This window comes from Thunnus albacares, chromosome 16 (genome assembly GCF_914725855.1).
Source record: "Thunnus albacares chromosome 16, fThuAlb1.1, whole genome shotgun sequence".
In the NCBI taxonomy this organism is placed as follows: Eukaryota; Metazoa; Chordata; class Actinopteri; order Scombriformes; family Scombridae; genus Thunnus; species Thunnus albacares.
In genome coordinates this window covers 20,590,055-20,613,638 of record NC_058121.1, presented here as the reverse complement: position 1 = coordinate 20,613,638, position 23,584 = coordinate 20,590,055, and the positions used below count along the sequence as shown (strand labels likewise).

Sequence of the window (23,584 nt, the reverse complement as noted above, 5' to 3'; positions counted from 1 at the left end):
CAAGGAAGAGTTGAGACCCTGTGTGCTGTAGAAAAATAATGTTAGCTATATACTAGACACAGCCTGAACATGCCATTAAATCTTCAGTTCATGGTCAGTGCCTTAACCCCTAAGTCACAAGACAGCTTCTTAAGGTGGACGTTATTAGAGAGAAAATACAACATATTCCTTACTGGCCAATTATATGAGCACTGATTTAAAATTATAAGTATCAGAACTGATACGGGTATTTATAATTTAACTGAATTGAATAACTAATAATAACTAGTGAATAACTAATCAATACAATAAGACCATAGGATATGAAGCTTTTGGTACTTGAAGGTGTGAGTTTATAAAAGCACATATACACTCTTAAAAAGGAGAGGTTCAAATTTTTTAAAGTCCGTCTTAAAACAATAGTTAGGTGCCAAAATAAACATTGACAAATGTTTTTCTTGACATAATCATTCTTCCTGTTCATACTGACCATTAGAAAATCCCCTCATACACTTACTCATCCCTTCATACACTTAACAATGTAAATCTGAAACCAATTCTGTAAAATCTGAACCTACGTTTTACACATGAACCCTTCAGTTCTTTTGTCATCAGGTGTGGTGAACTGGAACGCATTTTCAGAGGAGTATAGATGGACCTACAGAACTCTATATCTAATCTCCTGTTGCATTCAGTCCAATTCTCTTTACAAACACTGTGAAGGCTACAGGGGATGTGGACAGAGAGGAAAACTGCAAGGATTCTACTCTGTAAATGATCTTGCAGGAAACTGCAGCGTTGACTGTTCTTATGTGGCTGGAGGCACTTTCTGAGTAACCTCTTCAGCTCTACCATCAGTGGGTTCATCATTACTGCACAAGTTTCCAAATATGTCCTGAATATATGAACTACAGGGAAATGTCTATAAAATGATGCACAAGAAATCTGATTTTCTATCAGATGTAATACTGCAGCAATAAAACAATATCTTGGCTTTGAATGTCACTGTACTATAAACATTCACATGTTCAGCGATCATCATTACTATTGAAGGAGCATCAGTGGGTAGATTTTTCCTTGAAGACGTATCTAAGCTGAATAACCTGGAAATTGTTTGTATCTGACATAAATGACAGCATTATCAATGTACTCTAGCTTCAATGAAGTGCTGCAACACAGAATTTGACCTTTTTATAAAACAGAATATGTGGCATTTTCATATAGTGTGGAAAGGTTTTGTCTAACGCCCCGACTTTGAAGCTACTTAAAGGAAAATCATTTCAAGGAGTTGAGAAGCTCTTTCCAAGAGAATAAAGCAGATACTGTCGGTGTCGTCAAGCAAGTTAATGATAAAAATGTGTCCAAACTGAGAATATAAATTTCATTCTGTTCTCTAAAGCTAGTATACGTATATATGCTTAGTTTTCCCCATTCATCCTATCCCTTGGTAGTTAAATAAATATCTTAATTTATAGCCAAGTTGTTGTATGTGTGTCTTCCTTTATTTCAGAAGATCTATTCAATAAGACTGATTAATTTGATTTAAGTATTTTTCCTCCTAATTAATTAATTATTAATTAATTGATCAATGGAGGTGGTGCCCCCCTATTAACTTTACAGATGCTTAATATTAATTTCCAAGTGTAGTAATACTCCCTTCATAGGAGCCCATGTATACTGATTTTTTTTATACTGATGAGCTTTGCTGAAGTCAGAGACTTCAAGAGTTTAAAGATGGAAATGCTGATGCAATGTGACAAATACTTCTGATGCCTCCCAAGGAAATATATTTGGACTAAATAACATGACAAAAACGGTGTATGCTGATCTCGACAAATTGTTTTGAACACAGACAGACAAAAGAGCTTATTTACATTCCAGCAGAAAGTCACCAACAAAGGCCAATCATTGTAATGTAAATGTATAACCTTTGTTGCACCACCCAGGAGAGCGCTGATCTCTATCATTTCACCCCTCGTCTCATCATACAAGTACAATTCTCTGTTGTACTGTATAGCATGATTCAGATCAATAGCAAGCGCCATGTGTGAATACATCTCAGCGGTTGTTTGATATTGTCACCAGGGAGCTTCAGGGGCAGGTTAAAAGCATGGAGGAGAAGGAAAATAAGCTATTCTACCAGCATGACTAATACAATTCCATTTGTTCCAAAGCACTGCAAATTCATTTCAAATAAAGAAAACACCACGTCGTTTCAAGCCCAAGATTTCTAATAAATACATTTTCTTCATCTCAAGGACTACTGTACAGACAAGAATTAGCTTCAAAAACATTATATACTCTGGACTGTAATATGAGTGATCATTAGAGAATATAAAAACTAATGAAATGAGTCTAATTTGAAATTTTAGTTTGCAATCATACAGATCTTGAGCCATTTACAGATGTTGTCTTCCTGTTTTTATCAGGGTGTGATGTCCCATGTGACCCTGATCAACAACTCAGATTCTGGGTGGAAACATGGATCGCTCAATCCAGGTGGGTTCTTCTTCACAAGTGATGGTGAGGATAGTGAAACTGCCTGCTGCTGCTTAGAGGAATTGGCCCAGAAAAAAGCTGTTTTTTTATTGTACCAGAAGGGGAATGGAACTCAGCTCTCTCTGTATTATGGCTGCAAAGAGGGAGCTACAAATCAAAGCTCTCAATTTACTGCTCAGTCTTCTTTCCGACCCTCACCTGTGGTCACAAGCTCGGGGTAGTGACTGAAAAAAATAAGATCGCTGACACAAGCAGCCAAGTTGAGATTCCTCCACGGGGCGGCTGGCCTCACTCTACGTGAGAAAGTGAGGAGTTCAGCAGAGAGAGAGAGGGCTTCTGTATCGCAAGCTGCTGTGACTTTGCACTCATTGGAGCAAGCTGAGGTTACTCAGGCTGTTCCGGCTTGACTACAGGGCAGACCCAGAATACACAGGAGGGGTTACTGATCCCCAAGGAAGAGCTGGAGGAAGTTGGGAAAGGACATCCTGGCTGTTTTGTTCACACTGTTGCTACTGTGACCTTGATAAGTGGCCCAAAAAGCCAGAAAATGGGTGATGGGTAAATGGATGGAAGAACAGGCCCATTCACTCTAAAAAAAAAGTCTGTTGGTGGACAAAATTACAATTAAGAAACCTCTGAGTTGTGATGTGATATGATAATTTGATACAGATGATACCATTGCTCAAGATATTTGTGCTCAAACATTCTGATTTGTCTCAGTCTAACAGAATTTTTATTCTTATAACTGCAATTTTTTGCCTATAGCTCACTTTTGGGTTGCAACTTATTATTTTCATTATTGATTAATTGACAGATTCATTTTTTTGGTTAATTGTTTAATCTATAAAATAAAGAAAATAACAACAAATGCCCATTGCTAACTTCCAGAAGCTCCTTATTTTGTCCCAACAACAGTTAAAAAACCAAAAGACAAAAGCAGCAAATCCTTACATGGGAGAGACTGAAATGTACAAATATTGGGCATTTGTAGTTGATTCATTATTAAAGGGCTATTCCAGATTTTTATAGAGTTATGTCCAAACCGATGCAGCAGAGGCCGAGATATCCTGACTTTTTAGTCCCTAGTATTCTTCAAGCCCCCAAAACACTGGATCCTACTTCTCCCATAATGCAACTAAAGGCATCTTTTCATTAGACCCTTCCTGCCTGGTAAACACCCACAAAGTCTTTCACACACCTGTTTGTAATGCAAGCTTCAAAAATTTGTAGTCTGCCAAGTTGAGATATTTTTGTATAATGATGATAATAATAATAATAATACATTTCATTAATAGATCGCTTTTCAAGATACTCAAAGATGCCTTACACAACAAGTTGCTTTTTTTGGAAAGCCCCTCCAGAGCCCCAGAAGACATGACACAACTGTTTTCAAGTAATACCCATGATAAGTAAAATTACCTTTATGTGTAAAATTAGTGGTGTGCCCCTTTAAAAGGATTAATTAATTATTATAATGGTTGGCCAATTATTTTTTGTTCACCGACTTATTAATCAATCGACTCGTTGTTCCAAAATGATCTAATTTTGTAGCATCATATCTCCACACAACTTAACTAAGAGGGATTCAACCAGTATCTGAACCATAAAACCAAAAGTCAGAGGCATAAATGCAGTCATGTCAGCATAAGCAACATCAGCACATTTCACCACACCCCTCACTGTGCAAAGAAAAAAAAAAAAAAAATCAACTGCTGAACAGACTGATGTTTTGTTCTACAGCTCCAGAACTGGAGGGCAGACTGACGGTCCCGTAGGTTATCACCCAGCGTCAACAGTGCTCACCGAATGCAGATATACAACCGTTCAGAGACCGTTGTGTGGGAGGAAGCGGAACAGGACAGAAGAAGAAGAAGTAGTGAGAAAGACCAGCAGTCTGAGCCTTAGGGACATGTGACTTAATGTTTTCTCTCTGTGGGTGGAAGGTCAGTGAGGCACATTGGCTCTGTTTTAATGTTTCTTATCCAGTACACTGCTGCTTTCACAGCTGCCTTTTTTCCCTCCTTTTGTACAGATACAACATCATGGGAGTGCTACTAAAATAGACACAACACAAAGCCTAAGACAAGGTTAACTCAATCAGACAGCCCCAACTACCTAACTTGGTTCCCTCTGGAAGTTTAGCCCCCTCACGGCAGGAGAGACATGTACTGTACATTGTTGCAATGCTAACATTCATTTTTTATTATTTATGACTATGCATTTTAAACACGTGTCATTATGTTCAACCTCCTCCGAACCTGCTTCCAAGACGGGTTACTTAAGGATTCTTTCCTTAATCTTTGCCGTCGGCTATTAAATTTTAATTCTTTAAGCTACAAGTCATCAAGAGCACATGAAGGACCAGCCTACACCTGAATATACTCTTCATACAATAGTTTATAACAAAGGCTTGTTACAATGTAAAGTACATGTTGATCCCTACTCTCTTTTGGCTTTTATTAATCATTTACAACACATTGTCCTCCCAGTAGCCTGCTATAGTGACACAAGCTGCCGGTTGTAACAACCACCTCTCCAGATTTGTCATTATTCCTCCTCGAAGTACATTTCTTTACACACCTAAAGTTCTTAGGAAAGTACTTAAAGCCCTCTACTGAGCCCCAAAAATTTCTGTAAAATAGTGAAAAAGTGAATAACAATCTGAACAATAGTCCGATAACATACTCTCCCACAGCTCGGAGTGTCCCTATCTCTGCCGTCTCATAAAAACTTAATGCGTCCAAGCTCTTAAAACCCAGACAAGTAGAGGCCATTTCAGCAGCAGAGAAGTTCAATTTCACTCCAGAAACATCCCCAGCAAAAAACAAGCTTTCCTTTTCCAGAGCCACTTGGCAGAAAAGTGAAATCCTATTAAATCTTTCAGCAAAGCTTCTAAAAATATTGTGGAGAAAGTGTCCCAAGTCACACTTCTTGCTGTCTGCTAAAAACAGAGCGCTGTCCACTTCCCTGGAAAGGCTATTGTTAGTAGACACTGACATGACATCGGCTATGTCACTGCCGCTTCACAACCATCTTTAGGATACCAGAAAACATATTTTCAACTTTGTAAAACTAGTCTACTGCATCTTTTAAGCTATGCACACATGTTGTCATGAGCACACTGACCAAATAGATTTCTCAGCACTGAAAAGGAGCTGCGGTACTCTCTTTAAAAAGGTCCTTCACAACAAATCAATAAGTCTTCTGACAGCCACAATAAGGTTTTACAATCATCACTGTAAGAGAGAAAACACACTCACGACTACAAAGGAGTCTCACCTCTCTCACAGGTACTATCCCAGAAGCCGGTCCCAGTGCAGTCACAGACGAAGCGGTTCCATCCTTCCTTACACACCCCGTTGTTCTTGCAAGGGTTGCTGTCGCACTGTTTCCCCGTCACTTTACTACACGAAGACTTGATGCCCGTCACGTTCTGGGAAAGAGCTATCTGACGGATGTCCTTGCTGCGTCCGTCAATGAACAAATCCCGGACGCAGCCCACGTAGCCGTAGTTCAGCATAGCGGTCCAGAGCTCAGTGGGCAGCACCAAACCCACCCGGTTGTCTGGCAGACCACCCAGATAAAGGTCCCCCTCCAGGTCCAAGATCTCATTTTCCCCGCTGGCTGTGAAAGGGGTCCGGCGGCTGTTTACTGAGATAATGCCTGGGGGAAGAAAAATCAATTATTAAATACCGGCCAGACACTAAACTGCAAAAAAATGTACATGTCAACATGTCATGTAGTCTTCTCCAAGAATATGTTTTTTTTTAAAAACACTGGTCACTGTTTCTTGTTGGATTTTCTCAAATCAAGCGTGATGTTCTCCTAGTTACATGATCTTCTATATTTTGCTAACTGCCGGAAAATAGCACTTGTTTCTGCTAAATTACTGAAATAACAGGAACTCCACTGAAAACGAGTGACATTTATTGCCCTCAGTTTACAGCATTTTGGCACTTACATATAATTGATATTCAAAGACTAAATAAAAATTACAATTTCAAACAGAATGTGAATTAATGGCTCCTTTTTGTTCAACAAAGTGAGGACAGAGGTGAAAATAACTAGATTTTTGCTTGCACTTCCACTTTAGTGGAGCTGCAAGCAAAGCCGAAGCGCACCGACAGCAAATCTGTAAAAAAGAGGCTGACAAAAATAGAAAAGTACAACTGTGTCTGTGCTAAGAGGTGGTTTTGAGTAGGAGGAGGTGCTAACCTATGTTTGGAAGCCAAAATTGCACTGATCACTGACTGTAACACTCTCTTCAAGGCCACTGATATTCCAGTCACGAAAATTACAGAATGGGGGATGCAGGAAAAAAAATAAGCTTGCATCCATCGAAATAAGCACTTCACTGGCACAAGGACACTGATAATATACACTAGCAAAAGAGCCCCAATACCACACAATAGATATTTTTATGTGTGTATTCTCCCATGAGACAATTAAAGTAACTATCAGAGGGACATTTTATATTTTTCTTAACATCCATATAACCCCAAATTAATAGTTTTATGCAAGGACCCCATGGTCCAAATAATTATAAATTCCCTGGCACTGCTGCATTTATACTACTAAGATATAGTGACAACACACTCCCTCATTTATATTCCAAGCAGATAAAAATACACCACAGACAAAATCATTAGAGACGTTACGTGTGATCTCAGCCAGACTCTATAAACATAAATGTATTGTGCATTTTATTTTATATAGCATAGTCAAAACAGTTTGGTTCATCAGTTCTTTCTGACTCAAAAATGACAACGAGGGAATCTAGTATGATTCCCAAAAAGACTGTCTTTTAGTGAACTAGATCAAGGGTAAATGAAAGGTTGTTAAAGATTTGTTTACATCAGCAGGAAAACAAGCCTATAATTAAATTTTCATGATCACTTAAACCATTTTTTTTACTGTCAAACCTTTCAATACATGTGCAAAATAATTAGATTGCACCTTTAAATATATATGGATCATTAGAGAGAGAGGGATAAGATCGATATGTACGATCATACCTCTATCTGAACCTCTCTAACAGCCCTTACTGAGATCGAGAAAAACATAGAAAAGAGGGTGTAAAGATCACCTTTTCCACAAAACACAAATTTAGCTTGTCTGAAAACAGTGTAATCTGAGCTCTCACATTTCACTTGTGTTACATTCACCTTGCAGCCAGACAGGGAGATTCTGGCGAGAGCTCTTTGTAGCCAAGAAATTTAATTCACTTGCAACTCCTATTAACATTTCACTCCAGCCACAAGTGTGATTATGCCTGTTCTTAACCATCCCTCAGTCTGGTATCCATATATCTGTCTCATTCCTCTTTTTCCCTGTGAAAATCCTACTTTCTACTCTGCTATCGCACTGGGGGCTGTGCTGGTGATTAATCAAAGCAGTGAGCTCTGACACACGACTAAATTGGCTGCTCTAACCTGATATATAACACAGGCTGCAGCCCCGACTAACACACCCGAGTTCTCTGGAGGATCCCACCTAGTGCAGAGATTGTGTTGGGTTTGGAGCTCAAGGCAACAGAAGTTTCCAACCCTTTTCTCTAATATAATCTTCTTCTAATACTTTCTGTGTATATGGCCGTGTTTTGAGGTCAGAGGACATACAGATGGAAGCGGCAGAGGAGAAATAAATCAGTAACCGGCTAGAGAGAAGTACGATTCTATCCTGGCGATAAATCACCCCGGAAATTAATATAATGAGGACGTTTACATCATCCGGTGTTTGCGATACAGGAAAAAAGCTGAAATAAACAGTAACATGTTTACTGCTTTGATTCTTACTGCTGGTGCAGCTCCGTTGTGACAGCTGGTGTGAGCTGTATTGTTTGTTTTGTTGTTAATTACAGTATTATTTCCATGAACACAAACATTTTGTGGCCTTTAAATTTTGGTACATTATTATTATTATACATTATTATATGTTAAACTTGTCTGGGGGGGATGAAAGTACAATTTAATGATGGTGAAAGTCATTTCTATATTTCTATTTGCTATTTCAAATAAAGTTTTCCTGTTAGGTTTTTGTTTACAACCCATCAACTCTTAGAAAATCAAGAAAGGCAATTTAAAGAAATCTATATCTTTTAGGCCCGTTATCAAGTAAAAACTACTAAATATTTATTTGTTGCAGCCTCTCAAGTCTAAAACGTTGCTGCTTTTCGTTCTTTCATATTAAATGAAGCTTTGGCAAAAGTTCAATCATTCTGCCTTTATTCATCTATGGGTGAATGCCATTGTTTCCTCCTGTTATATTCTTCTTCATCACTTCCACATTCCCACACTGTCAAAATTCCTACATTCACAATTACGACATCAACAGCTGACCAATGATCTTTCTGCCTGGGTTCATCGAGCCAATCAAACCCCTTGATACTGTTCTTTAAATATCTTCTGGCTTTCTGTTCTTCAGACCTACTATTGTGCAACCCATCAGCACCATGACCTGTCCAGAGCGACTCAACTGAAAGTTCCCATCAACAATATGCTGGTTCCACCACCACCACCAGCATCTAGACTCTGATCCTGTCCTGTCTCCTGTCTCAGTAAAGTTCAATTGGCAAAATATTTCCATGTTGTTAATCTCAATAAATGATGTCATTTACTTTCAGTTGACTCTTCTTATTGAAATATATTTAGGTTTAATGACTCTAAACACTGTTTTGAAATTTAAAAACAGCACTTAGGGTTCTAATTGTGAGGTGCACTAAGGCAAGGCAGGAAATAAAGGTCATTATTTCATTTTAGAGATTTATATATTGTTATGTGAGGGGAAAATATATATATTTACTAACTACCGTAATAATGAAAACAATTGTAAAACTTTTTTTGTTAATTCCCCAAAATGAAGGTCTCCCATCTCAAACGATGAATGATGATACCCTCTTGCTATAAAGGAATATACAGGCTAAGTCCCTATAGCAATATAACAGAAAGGACGAGTCATTCTTCACTCTGTATTTCAGGATATATTGTACAGTAGCGTACATTTATTTCTTTGGTTTAATTCTCTGTATAGTGGTTTGTTATTTGCCTTGTCAGCTCTGCCTATAAATTCATATGATTTGCAGCCAGAGGCAACATATTTTTAATTGAGCCAAGAGTTCAGTCTCCTGATTGAAGCCATACTTTGATTTTGTGTGTGTGTGTGAGAAAGAGGGAGAGAAAGGAAAAACAGTAATAAACTGAGACCACAGTGCCTTACCAAAGCACCAAGCTGATCACAGTTTATTTTAGCAACTTTAACAACCTGTGACAATGCTGTTAAACAGAACTCAAGTGTCTAACTCTACTTTTAGTAATGATTGTGGCTAAAAGTAGGAAAATCTGTTCAGTTGTAGTCGCTGCCATACTACTGCAAAAAGTTCTGAATGGGCAAAGTAGATAGATTCATAAAACTGAGGTTTGAAATTTGTTATTATTATATTTCCTTACCTGAGCGACCATCTCTCTGGATGTCCACATGGTGCCAGACGCCGTCATTGACCTTAGCCTGAGTGGCTTTGACCTTGATGGTGCCGGAGCCCATGTCCAGCAGCAGGTACAGTCCTCCATCCAGCAGCTCCACAGCAAAGAAGTCCACCTTGTTGTTCTTCTGACCCTTGGCGTCCCGTCGGTCCTGGGGCTTGCCGTGGGTGAAGAGTATCAGTCCGTTGGGTTCGGAGGTGCGGAAGTCAAAAGAGATGGAGCCGACGCGCTTGGTGTTCCATTTTGGCAAAGCCAAGTAGGAGTCGGGGGTCTCGAAGTTGATGGGGTCGAGGGTGGGAACGTTTTCGCACTTGAAGACCACGTCGCCCTGGAGTTTCATCTTGGGGTCCACGATGCGGGCGAGGCGGGACAGCTCCAGGCGGATATCGTTGTTCTTGTACACCACCTGGGGAAGAAGAAAGTGTGTTAAAGACTTCCCATATATGCATTAAAATATATGGCACGCATGCAAGTGTAAAATTATACCTCAGTGTGAATCATAGAGGGCTTAGAGGGTTTTGTTTATCTTTTTTTAGTTTGTTCACGATGTATCACCGTAGTAGATAATTTGCCAGAGCAGTAATGATTGAAAAAATTATATTTTTTTCTCTGTGAATGAATTGCACTCCATTGTAAAATGTAATATTATAGCATCATACTCTAGTAATATCACATATTGCTGATTTGAGGACGGCTGGATCGATAAAACTAATATCTTCTAAGGTGTGTATGGCCCGATTTGTTTCTCAGTCATTTTCTATTTCAGCTCCAATTTATCCACAGTGAAACGGAGATTGTACACAAATGCGTGACTATATTTTGGTTTGATTGAACATCTGCCGACTGAGTCAAATGTGAGAAGCAATGGCTATATTATTAGTGAGTAATCCCCCGTATAGTTCAAAAAGAGCAGTCTTTGTGAACACAGGGTGAAACCCCTCCGGAGTATCTGTGACCCTGTGAGAATATACTCAACATCACACCTATTTACCCACAATAAATTCACCCCAACCCCCTAATCCATAAAAGTAGAAAGCAGCTTTACTTTATAGTCAAATACAACCAAATACCGCAGAAAAGGAGAGCAGAATATTGTCAATTGGAATCCACTGAGGCGGAAAATTAATGTTTTTTCTTTTCTTTTCTGGTGAGGAAGACAGGCTTTTTCTTGATATATAAGGCAGTGTGTGCGCGCAGGAAACAGCAACACTGTTAGAGGGAGCGCAGCTGTCAGCAAACAGATTTTACTGCTGTGGGATTACCGATAATCCTGGAAGATTTGACAGTAAATCAACACAGGTGACCCGAACGCCGAGGAGGACTGGAGAGGGGGGAAAGAGAGAGAGAGAGAGAGAGAAAAAACGGAAGGAGAGACAGACGAGCTGGTGGGAATAAGGGCAGCAGAAAACTGTGAGAAAAAAAAAACGTCAGAAAGCAAACAGAGAGAAAAAGAGGGAGGGATCTCGAAGATTAAATGCTGTAAAGCCAGTGTGTGCCACTTGCTTTCAAAATATGCTTGCGTTATGTTCGTGTGTACATACACGTCTATGTGAAGCGCAACACAAACAGCGGCGTAGCTGTCAATGCAGTTAACGACTACACTTAATCTCCTGAACATGACACACAACAAAGTAATCACCACATACTTTGTCAAGCTCTAAATCTACCGATAGTGCACCACAAAATACTGATGACGTTCATTCCATTTTTAAACATATTAAAAGCTTGGCTACCTGCGAAAGTAAATTATCATATGAACACACTTGAGATGCATCGGACACAAAAGAGAGACAAGAGAGTGTTTGAGTATGCTAAACATGCTAATATGACTCATGGCTTGAGGGATCATTTCTGTTAGCTCTTTTTGTTTGCATGTGATTATAAGCTAAGCACTAGATCTGAAGAGAGAAATTCTAGTGAAACATGGCGCAATCTAACTCTCTGAATAATGTCAATCAGCATCAGCCGAGCTGATTTAAACCCAACTCAACTGAAATTATGATAAACATCAAAATGAAAAAAACTGATATTACCATAAACATCAAATGTAAAAACAGAACTGACGAATTATATTCCACGGAGATGTTGTATCTGCCCTGTAGCTCAAAACCCAAACTTGAACCTCCATTAAGATAACACGGATTTCTCTGAAACACTGATGTTTTTATGTTTTCTTCTGAAGCAAAATACCTTGCATTTCACTTTCACCGAGCTTTTAGACTACTCTTGGGCAAGAGAACAAACTGAATATTACATGAAAGGAGAACGAGAGAAGAGAAAGATGCTTTAATACTGCTCATTTGCAAAGGAGAACTTTTTTTTTTTTTTTTTTTTTCCTGGTCTGTGATGGTCACTGTGCAATCCTTAGATGTAAATCGCTCAAACTTGCCCGAGTTCCAAGACAGTCTGTCTCTGTCTTTGAGACATATCAAGTAGAGTTTTCTCTACATGGAAAGAATAATCAAACTCTGTGATTTTTCACTATACAAGGTCTACTTTAGGCAGATCAGGCTATTCTTAAATTGTGAAAACCTGTTTGTCTCATGAAAACCTTTGTTTGCTTGGTAGTGAAAGTCTTAACAAACTTTCTGCAGCAGCACAATGTTATTCTGGGACACACTAATCTTACAATCAACCAGGCCCCCGATCTGTTTTGGGATTATGATTTTGTCTGTGCTACTGCAGGCTAATCAATAAGGTAATCGAAATGATGTTATAAAAGAGGAACTGACTACTGCGGTTATGTGTACCTCATCTCTTCCTTTGTTATGGCTGTGCTTTGCTACGCTATCCCTCTGCCTATCAACAGCCTTATGGGGCCCATTCATAATGCACGCACAGGGGACTGTAACGACTCCATAAAGCCGAGATGCTCCATCTCTGCTGCGGGATGGTGTATTGATCGGGCCTGGTAGGGAAACGAGGGAGAGGGGCGAGGGGAAAAGGCTGGTGGGTGGAAGCGAGTGTGCGTGCGCAGACACACACACACACATATAGACTATCTCCTCCCTAATCTACTTCAGATCAGTGCTCATGTCCTCTTGGCCTCGGCCACAGCTGCTGTCAGCTGCTGATTTAGCCAGGTGTTAATGAAGAGGCAGGGTAATTCCAGTGAAGTGAAGAGACGATACACACACACACACACACGCACACACACAAGGAACTCATGAAGCTTTGCAGAGGAGCCCTCTATTTGCTCAAACACACACACACACACACACACAATGCAACTGTACACAGAAAATTTAGTGCAAATTAATGTAACAACAGAGGGTGAGTAAATATTATAACTGGATGAGTGACAGCACTGCTGAAACAAAGGATAGAATATTCAGTCATCATTAGTGGGAATCAATACGGGCCTAAATTACCATTTTATGAAAACTGAAATGTGACAGTGCACCGATATTAAAGGATTAGTTCACCCTAATCACTAACAACATACTTTGCCACTTACACCTATTGCTATCTAGCTGTGCAGATATTTTCTATGTGCCTGGGTTTTGAAATAGATCCACCATTAAAATATTCTGCCTTCATCCCAATGAACTGGAAGTGAATGGCATTCAGAAAAATTACTTTTGACAAACACAGCGGTAATATGTTGGGAACTATTTTCTGCTCAGCTCACAGCGAGGTCTGTGGATTATCCTGAGTAACTAAGATGTTTCTGGAACTTTTTTTTTTTTTTTTTTTTGCAATGAGCTATGCAAATGAAATTCCATTCACCTCTATTGTATTGGGGTGGCAGAAGTTTCAGTAGTGGATATCTCAAATCTCAGCCTGTCGTCACACATAAAACCAAAACTATCACTGGAAACTATTATAGGGGATAAATAAGAGACATATTTTTTGTCATTTGGGTGGAATGATCTTTCAATGTGAAAAACTTCAAGTGTAGGCTGCCAAGCGTGTTCAGCCATGCCACAGGATACACTATTCTTTACAGAACAGTGAGGCTGCACTTGTGAGGCTCATACTCTCTCTGCACATACTGCTGTTACTGCTGCTGCTGCTTCACAGCTCAAAATGCCTCTACAGTTACAGCCCTACAGCCACCTCCACCACAGCATCCATGAAGCATGTTGGCTCTGATTCTTTGCTTCCTCCTGGGGAGGCAGTTTGCCTTCGCCACGTTCCGCTTTGTGTTAAGATGTATGTATTGCAGAAAGTGAGAGCCTTGACAGCGAAAATCAACTATATACACAGTATTTTGCCGGGGTTTTTTTGTCAATTTATTGGTTTCTTGAGACATCAAACTGAAATAGAATCATGACACCGAATAAACCGCAGCTAGAAAAATATATAACAAAGTGTTACGTTATTAGATTCCTTCTCTAAGATTCTTCTCTGCACCACAAGGACCCTCATTCAGGACCTTGACTGTCTCAGCCCATCTTCACACTTCACACTCTCATCGACTTCAACTCTCCAAACGCCCAAATACTGAATCCATGACATTTGAGCCGGTGTCAGGGTTGACACCAAAACTTTGAATGAACTTAAATTTCATGTTGGTCCTTTGTGGTTAAAATATTGTAGCAAACCTCAGAATGCTTCCACCCTGACTGACAGAAACTGTAAACAAGTCTTCTGCGGGGTCAAGATCTGCTGATGATTACTGCTGCATCCATAAGACACAACACTGTTTTCCAGATACGTGACTCTGAATAACCTCCAGGCTGGTAGTATTGCTGGGAGCATTAACCTGCCCTGCTGTCTCTTGCCGTGTAGCACTTTAAAAACTCATTTTAGTGTTTTTAAGTCATTTGGTTTTATTAAAATATCTTATATAACACCTTTAATTAAGTTCTATGTTTTCAGTTTTATTCTACTTTTTATGCTTGTTCCTTTAACTATGTCCTTTAACCAGCTCAGCAAAATAAGCTTTAAAACAACTGATTTTAACGAGCTGTTCAAAGGATTATATGTTACATGAAAACATTACTCAAATACAAAAAACTGTCAATGCAAATGGAGATACTTTCCAGGAGTTAAAACAATCATTGGCCCACAAAGAATTTTGAGATCAGCTAGCAGTTTATCAAATGTCGCTGAAAGCACAGATTAATAAATTAGTATTTGACTAGTTTATACGATTGATTTTAGACTTTTTTAAATGTTCTCAGTGAGCCAGCAGTGTTACAGGAATATCCTGATATTCTGTATTCCACTGCGTGATCAGAAGACAAACTCTAGCATTGTATGTATTTAACTTCCTTTGGAAAGTTAGTGTAAGATCATCTCATAAGTCCTACGGTGAAATCCAATACTGCTCAGTTCTGACAGCAGAGAAGAGAAGCTGAAGCAAGGAGATGTGAACTTGTTTTCTGTACTTACATCCTGTTCTTTTGTAAGTAAAAGTTTCTAAATAGATCTGAAAAAGGCCTCAAAAAAGGAAGATTAAGAGTCGACCTTTCAAAAGAGTATGACCTATTGTAAAAAAAATGGCTCTAAAATATTATTAATCTCATATGCTATCAGTTATCATAGGTGTAACTGGAGTCTAGAGTTTAAAAAATAAAAACTATAATAAAAAAACTTATTTTTATAATATTATATAATGCAGGGTTTAGAATTACCCGGCATCTAGGTTACAAATTTATGCATAAGGTGTCACCTTGAGCCAAACAAACAATGTTTACAACGCCACAGATTAGCCTTTAGGCGGCGTGGGTGAGAGGTGAAGGCCTTCCATTAAATTCTGAGGTTTGTACCCATCCATCACTGTTTGGCCTTCTAAGGGGACATAAAAAAAAAAGTGAAATAATTAAAAGGACAGGGTGACATTTGCATTTTTATTGGAGGGGAAAACAAGCATTGCCTGAACATACTGTGGTGACTAACACAAAATCACTCTCCGTTTTTGTTTTTTTTTTTTTAAATCCTCGCACCTTCTGTCCTCACATCCTTGCTTCCCTGCTTGTTACTCAGCATCTCCCCGTTCTTCCACCTCCTGGATACAGCTCCTCCTCCCCCAGCAGAACGCTCGATGACAGCGCATGCCCCGGCCACCCCCACAGTCTGACACAAGTTGCCACTACACAGCTCCAGTGCCGCAACGGGTGCCCTGCGATGCCGGATGGAGGGGCTGGATGGCGTGAGAGCTGATGGGGGGGGGGGGGGGGGGGGGGTGGGGTGGGGGCGGGGAGGGGGGAGGGGTTGCAGAAAGCACTGACTGCATGGCGCTGCAAACATTAGGCTGACTGGCGAGTGAGTCGGGTGGCTGCCCACTGGCCCTCGGTCACGTGACATGCGGCAGCCCACATGGCAAAACACGAGCGTGGGCGGGACATGTGTGTGTGAGTGTTGTGTATGGATGACATCCCATATAGCCTAGGGGGGCAGATGAGTGCAGTGGAGACTGAACAAGAGAGGGGTAGTGATGGCAGCACGCAGCATCTCTTTTGTTGTCAGACAGAGGGAAAAGGGAGGTATTCGCTCACTGCAGCAGCACATGCCTCCATCCACCTATTCATCAGCTCTTCCTCTCTTTCAAAGTGATGCTTTTTTTTTTTTTTAATATTGTTCTTTACCCTGATGGTTAACAGAGACCAAGATGCACCAACGATCCTGGCTCAGCAGCCTCTGAAGCGCTCTAGCCAGACATTACCAACACAGTCAGACAGAAATACTGACGCACTCTCATCTGAGCAATGGCCCAAACTCAACTGAATCATTCCCTCATTATCTGGGGATATTGAATCCAAAGGAAGAGGTGGAGGGGGCAGGAAGGAATAAATGTGGTGTGGGAGAGAATGAGAGAGGCGCAAAGACAAAAAAGATAATACAAAGGGAGTACACATAGGTGAGGGTGAATGCAAATACACACAGGCAGTAAAAAAAAACACACATCTTGGGCGTAGTGCAACGATGAAAGAGATAGTGTGAATGAATAAAGATATGAAGGAGAGATTACAAGGCGAGTCGTGAGCAGTTTGCATGGTTCTGTGTAGCAGATGGCATCATGCCTGCTTAATGGAGCAACGTATGATGAACAGTTGAGGACCACACAATACTACCACTACCCGGCCACATGGTGAATCACCTCCAAGATTCTGTCCACCCAGTGCTCTCTCTCAAGGGCCAACTCACGCTGAGTCACGCTCACCCCGATAATATTAGAAACACATGGAAAACGCAACCGCCTCGGCATCACGGCTCACGATGTAACATGCAGTCCTTACATTAAAGCATCTGCCTTGTTAAAGCTGCACTTATCAACGTTTTTATAAGAACAATGGGTCATAAGACTATATATATAATGTGAAAGGGGTCGCTCGTAGTGGTGAACCACCCACAGAGGATTATAACCCAACTCCGCAGTTCCACTCAACTCTGAGTTTTAGCAGCTTTCATCTTGTTCTAGTTCTCTGACCTGCAATTTACTGTTTTGGTTCAGTCTCACTGCTCTCATCAACCTCGCTTCCAGTTCATGTGAGCAGTTGTTTGCAGAGAAAAATGACAGACAGACAAAGTTAGAGTCTAGCTTGTGAACACAGTGGAGATTTTAGTAGATAAAAAAGGCAGTTTGTTTTTTTTCTCAGAACTTGGTGGAGACCAAAATAGAGCTAAAAAGAGAGTGAATATCAGACTTATATTCATCAGATCGCCAGAAACGCAACTCCAAATGAATGCTAATGTCACTGTATGTCTGCTGGATGTGTAAACAGGCAACAGTTTGAGACCGTAATATGTCATACATGTGATTTTCAGCTTGTTGTGGAGTTCTGCCAGTAAGTGGACATAAAACATGATTAATGCAACTTTAGGCATGTCATCTACTAGTGTAAGATTTATATTATGGTTATCACCATTGAAGTTTTAAAACTGACAGATAAGAATCTCTTAACGTTCTTTCTTTCATTGTTTTCTACATGTGGAACATAGGTCCAAGTGAGGGTAGATGCCTCATAGCTAATGAAAATGTTTTGCGAAAAAACAGGCTAACCTACTGTACCTGTGTACTGTTCAGTATCTGTGTACTAGATTTATTCTTTTTACCATGTTGGGTATGTCATGTTGGCCTGTACTGGAGGAGGAATGAGGAAGCTCAGGTGAGGATTAGTTCATCCCCTGCGTGGGAATTTACTGTGTCATCGACATACAGCCACAACACTTTCTTAACCCTACTAAAAGGCCCCTTTTTCACTGAAGACATATTTACATGTCCCAGCCGGAGAAGCACAAGTGTAAATAATAAAATGAATGCCTAAATTCCATTTAGCTACTTTAGTTTCAGGATCCTCGTATTGCACATGCTGGCTCACTGCTTTCTGGGACACTTCAGTAGACTTGGGTCATTATTAATGCAACTACTAGCTCCAGGAAAACACTTCTCTTATTCAAAAATACAAATACATCTCCCCCTCACTTCAGCATGCTGGATCCAGGAACTTTTTCCTGGATCAGACCAGAATGCAGGTTAAGTAACACATGTAAGAACCTCATTACTTTAATGCTGCAAATGTGTTAGTGTTTAGAGCACCTATAAAAACTATATACGGCTGACATGCTGGCTTGCAGTACTGGCCCAACAGCTCATCTATATTTAATGCTTTGTGCAGGACTGACTTCCATGGCTGTCAAGAGCTGCAATTCAACAAATCCTCCCATGTTGCAAAAGAACAAACATTAATACCCTAATGGTATGAATACAATACCATGTAAAGGAGAATTTCCATCACTGGGTGTATGCTGTGGTTTTTGAATCATTCCTCCTTGCTGCACACCAAGCAAACTATATATTTTTTAAATTTATAATACCTTGATGATACAAACACGTATACTCATTTTAAAGGGGCATCCTCCTTTGTATCATGTATCAGTTTGGCACTTTTTGTGCTTAATTAAACATTGGAAACTACATATTGAAAGAAAACAGTAATGTAAGCCCTTAAAACAAAACACAGCAGGTAAAAGTACAGGTATTGCTGGGTCAGTGTGGAAAATGTACTGTATGTACTGTACACGTACATCTGTGTGTAAGAGACTGTGTGTCCAACCAGTTTGAGGATAGACAGGGATGAATTAGCCAACATGGTAATGACTGGAGGAACAGCAGTCTGAGCCACTCAGTAGAATCATAAAACAATGCAGATAAGGTGACTTTCTCTTAGCCATCACCCAAACGTGTCTGCATGTGTGTGTGTGTGTATGTTTGTGTACAACCACACAACAAAAGGATAAAGTAGAGAGACAATAATGGTCTGATGGAAGCTAGCCTGGCTAAATGAAAGGCATGTTGGAAGGTGCTCAACTGAGCTTGGCAGCACATCACTAGACTTACTAGCTCATGTCAAAACTGAGAAGGTTGTGATGGAAGAGAAAAACAGCCAGGATGAGACGGTGGAGAGCGGCCAGCCTGAGACACAGTCGCATATTAATGTCCCTAGTAAACTTACAAATGTTATGAAGGCTTTTTAAGTGCCATGAAAATAAAATATGAATTTCTGTCGCCATCTGTCCATCAGCTGAGCTAAAATAAACTTCCTGAGTAAAAAATATCCACAAGAATTTGTTTTGTTTTTTTCAAATAGTACACCAGCTACCAAAGAGGCATATGCAGTAAAATTCATAGAAAAATTGGCTAAAATGACCACAATACATGATATTGTTTTGATAGTGAAATACAATCAAAATATTCAAGGAGTGTAAAATATTCTTTAAGTAAAGCACTGTACTGTATCACAGTTGGTGGTGGTTACTTGGCACAAAGGTATAAGGTTGTGGGTGCGACTCTTTTAAAAGAGTTTAGTCTGATGCTGTGTTTCCTTCTATATATCGGTGAAGTGGAGTATTGCAATGTCACCTGTGTTTCATTCATTTCAGTCAAATTAGTATCAAAATTTTGTGGACTGTTGTGGAAAATTTTTTTGGGTGAAGTTGCAAGAGGGTGGTGTCAAAACTAGAGTTCCAGTGGAGTTTATGCTAATGATGATTTGACAAAAGTGTCTATTATATTCATGTAATATAATGCAATTCTAGGCGCTCGCTGTAAGCATTGATAAATGAAAGAGAAGCGGTTTCTTTGGTTGATATCTGATCTTAGATAGAAACTTCCATCGGTTTCTTCACAGGATAAAAACAGAGGATCAATTAATTATCACAGTGTCGGATTTCCTCATTTTACATGATCCATCTGTTGTTGAGTACTGTACAGAAACAAACTGAGACAAGGAGCTGCATGGACTGAAACTGACACCACACCCAGTTTCACTAGTGTTTTAGATGCAGGCCAAAACTATATTCTGCTGTTGCTGCTGTTAACAACATATTGTTGCCGCTAGTAAATGCTATTCATGTTTTCAGCGTGTAGTGTTGCAACAGCCACTGCCAGGGCTGTGTGCCTGTGTTGGTTGGCCTGGGTTGCCGGGCATGTTTATCCTGGCCCAATATGAGCTGCTTTCCCATTTCTCAAAAAACCTCTGTCTGCCATAGTAGCAAAATATGGTAACAACTTTTTGGCAGCATTACAGTCACCACTACATCAGTCTTATAATTTAAACAGAAGTGGCCTTCCCTTTTAAATAGCAAGATAAACTCATTGATAATGAGAATAATTAGTTTCCAATGTTCCAAACTGCAGGCCCCACAAAGAGACACACTTGTGCAGAGTGCCAAGTAAAAACATAAACTGCAGAAATCGATCTAGACTTTTTTTTACTCTCTGAAGAGCCACAAGTCCTCCCTTTATTATCATAAACAGCTGCAGAATAAGTAATGTTGAGCAAATTGTAAATAACAGGGCACCTAATATATTTTCTGGCTGTACTCACAAGCTCTAAGAGCCAGCAAATACATTATAAATGTCCCAAAACAACAACACTTTTCGTGTTTCATCATAAGCAAATACTTCTTTCAGATTACTGCCCATTGGGAGGCGCTTTAGCGGCGCACTCAAGCCAATGCTGCAAATTACATGTGACAAACTGTGACAAACATGTGACAAACTGCAGTAAATGTTATGAATAAGTTTAAGCAAGGAAATATTAAAAGTCTGATACTTCCTCTGCCAACTCAGCAGCTTTAATTGATAATGCAATTTTATTTTCTTCCCCTTTCCCTTCCTTCCAGGGAAAGAATGCTGTCCTGGTTAAGTAAATACTAGGAAAGCAGTTGTACGTGTAAGTTTATGCATAACAGTCTTGAAACATTGATGCAAATTAAGATATAATGTTTCACCGGTATAGTACTTCACATACTAAACTAGTCATGCACCTGTTTTCTATCTGTATTGATGGTGGGGGTGGCAGTGCGTGCAGGTGCTGCTGCCAGTTTTTGCTCTCGACGGCTGGTGAGAAGGTGATAGTGGAAGACGAGCTTTTGAACTTTCTTTTCGTCAAAATGAGGACACTAAGCTACGATGAAATTGTTTTGCTGGTTTCAAACAATTTCTCATCTGAGTGGATTGAAGAGTCCAAGAGGCTTCTATTTGAAGTCTGCCCGAAAACTATGCAAGGCTGTGTCTAGCACAAAGGCCCACTGAAGGACATTAAAAACATCAAGGCATGTTTGAAAGTGCTTAATGTGTGCAGAGAAAACATTCCCAGGTTTGTTTCGCACTACTTGGACGAGCTTCCACCTGTCGGGTTTGGCAGCATGGACACCTTGGCGCTGCTAAGCAGAGTGCAGCAGTTGAGCTGAGAAGTTTCTACCTTGAGGAGGGTCCTGGTAGCACAGGCAAGTGTGAGGGAGAAGCTGGGGGCGGCTACTGTGGCTAAGGATTGCTGGATGTCAAGCAATCGAGAAGTACCATGGTCCTCCTGGCTTGGACCCCGGGACCAGTGCTTCTCGGGAAGGAGAGATGCAAGGCCAGACTCCACTCGCCAGGAGGAGATACTGGATAAGGCAACGACGAGGTCACTGCCCCAAACACAATTGCGGTCCCAGCAGTGGAGCGTTATTGTGAAAGAAGGATGGCAACTATAGTGGGTACCCCAAAATGCAGCCACGAAACCAAAACCCTGTGCTATACAAGCTCATTGGAAATGAGAACAGAAGAAAACGGGGTAATTGGTTCCAGCACTGATAGTAACAATCAAGTGGTTAAAACCAAGCTGGTGAGTGTGTTTGCTACTAGATTCTCCCCTAATCTTGATGCTGACACTCTACTTAATTATTTGACTTGAGAAATTGGGCAATAAATCAGAGACATGTTGGAAGATTGATTCAACCCTGAACAGATTCATTTCATGTCACTGCCAAATGTAATGAAGTTGCTGATATGTTGCTTAGCTAAACAAGACTTGGAAACACTAAATTCTTCACATAAAGGCTTTTATGGGGTTGGTGAATCCACTACTGACCGTAGCACTACAATAGTCCAGGACAAGACACTGGGTGGAGTTGCCATTTTAGGGAATAAGAAATATGATCAGCTGGTCAACGTGGTAAGATTGGATGTTGATTGGGCTAATGGAATAGTTTAATTGTAATGATAAAAAGTTAATCATTTTGAACATTTATACACCTTTTGAGTGTTACCAAAATGAGGATGAATACCTCAATAGATTGGCATGTGACATGTCTTTTATTCAGGACAGTGCTTCCACTTGCATCTATGCTGTTGGAGATATGAATGCTAATGTCTCTGATGTTAATTCTTTATTTGCTAATCACTTAATGCAGTTTTGCTCTGATGGTGGTTTGATCCTCTCTAGTAAGGTGCTTATGCCTGATAATAGCTATACTTATATTAGGGAAGCTAGGCACACAACCTCATGGCTTGATAACTGAATATGAATAGCTGATGCACATGACTCTTTAGATGCCATGAAGATTAATAATGATCTGGCAACTATCAACTATATACCCTCTTCTGTATTGTTAAATTTAGGCAATCTACCTATGTTATCATCTGTGGATAGCAACATAAGTGCAGGGAAATTACACTGGTCTAACTTAACTAAGAAGGGTTTTAGAGGAATACATTTTTTTGGACTGACGCCTTATTGAGAAGTATTGAAATACCAAAATATGCCACTGGGTGTTGTGATATGAATTGCAAGAACCAACAATATAATAATGAGTTACATGTATTTTCTATGTATGATTCTACAGTGGAGTCTCTCTCAATATCAAGCAGGCCTTTTTATAAACTTGAGACTTATGTGTACAATGCTAAGACGAGTTGGATTGACTGTGTAGAAGAGCTTCATGCTGAGACTAGAGGGGCTTTTTAAAGCATGTGTTGAGTCAGGTAGAAAAAAATATAGACTCTTAAGTGAATATAAGAAACGTGCAAATGTAAATTTAAAATATAGCTGCAAGCGGCAATGATCGGTATCCAAGCAGACTGCGAGCAGTTGGATGCTTATTCAACTTAATATGACCTCACTTGAAAACATAACACATGCATGAATTGCTACATTGGCCACCTGGGTATTCCCAGAGAAGGTGACTTAGTGATTGCACCACTGGGTAGACATGGTGCTGCACACCTTCTCACAACTTGAGGCAATGACATCACATGCAAAACTGGAGTATTTCCATCTATTTAAACTTTAAAAAAATCACAATTTGGGGATAAAATTCTGAAAACAATCACACATCAACCTGCTTTTCTCAAGTGTACTGTCGAATATTTTGGTGAAATTTGTTTAAAAATATGATGAAATAGAAAAAAA

General features: G+C 39.9%; 1 protein-coding gene across 8 annotated transcripts in view; it reads right to left on the bottom strand.

The window, feature by feature from the left end:
• LOC122999638 (neurexin-3b) overlaps nucleotides 1-23,584 on the bottom strand; it is a 293,680-nt gene that overhangs the window by 195,527 nt on the left and 74,569 nt on the right. For all 8 annotated transcript variants that reach the window (XM_044376714.1, XM_044376713.1, XM_044376720.1 and 5 more), the window contains 2 exons: nucleotides 9,924-10,362; nucleotides 5,758-6,141 (listed from right to left, as the gene is read on the bottom strand). In XM_044376714.1, the coding sequence (XP_044232649.1) occupies nucleotides 5,758-6,141; nucleotides 9,924-10,362 (823 nt within the window). The remainder of the gene's footprint in view (nucleotides 1-5,757; nucleotides 6,142-9,923; nucleotides 10,363-23,584) is intronic.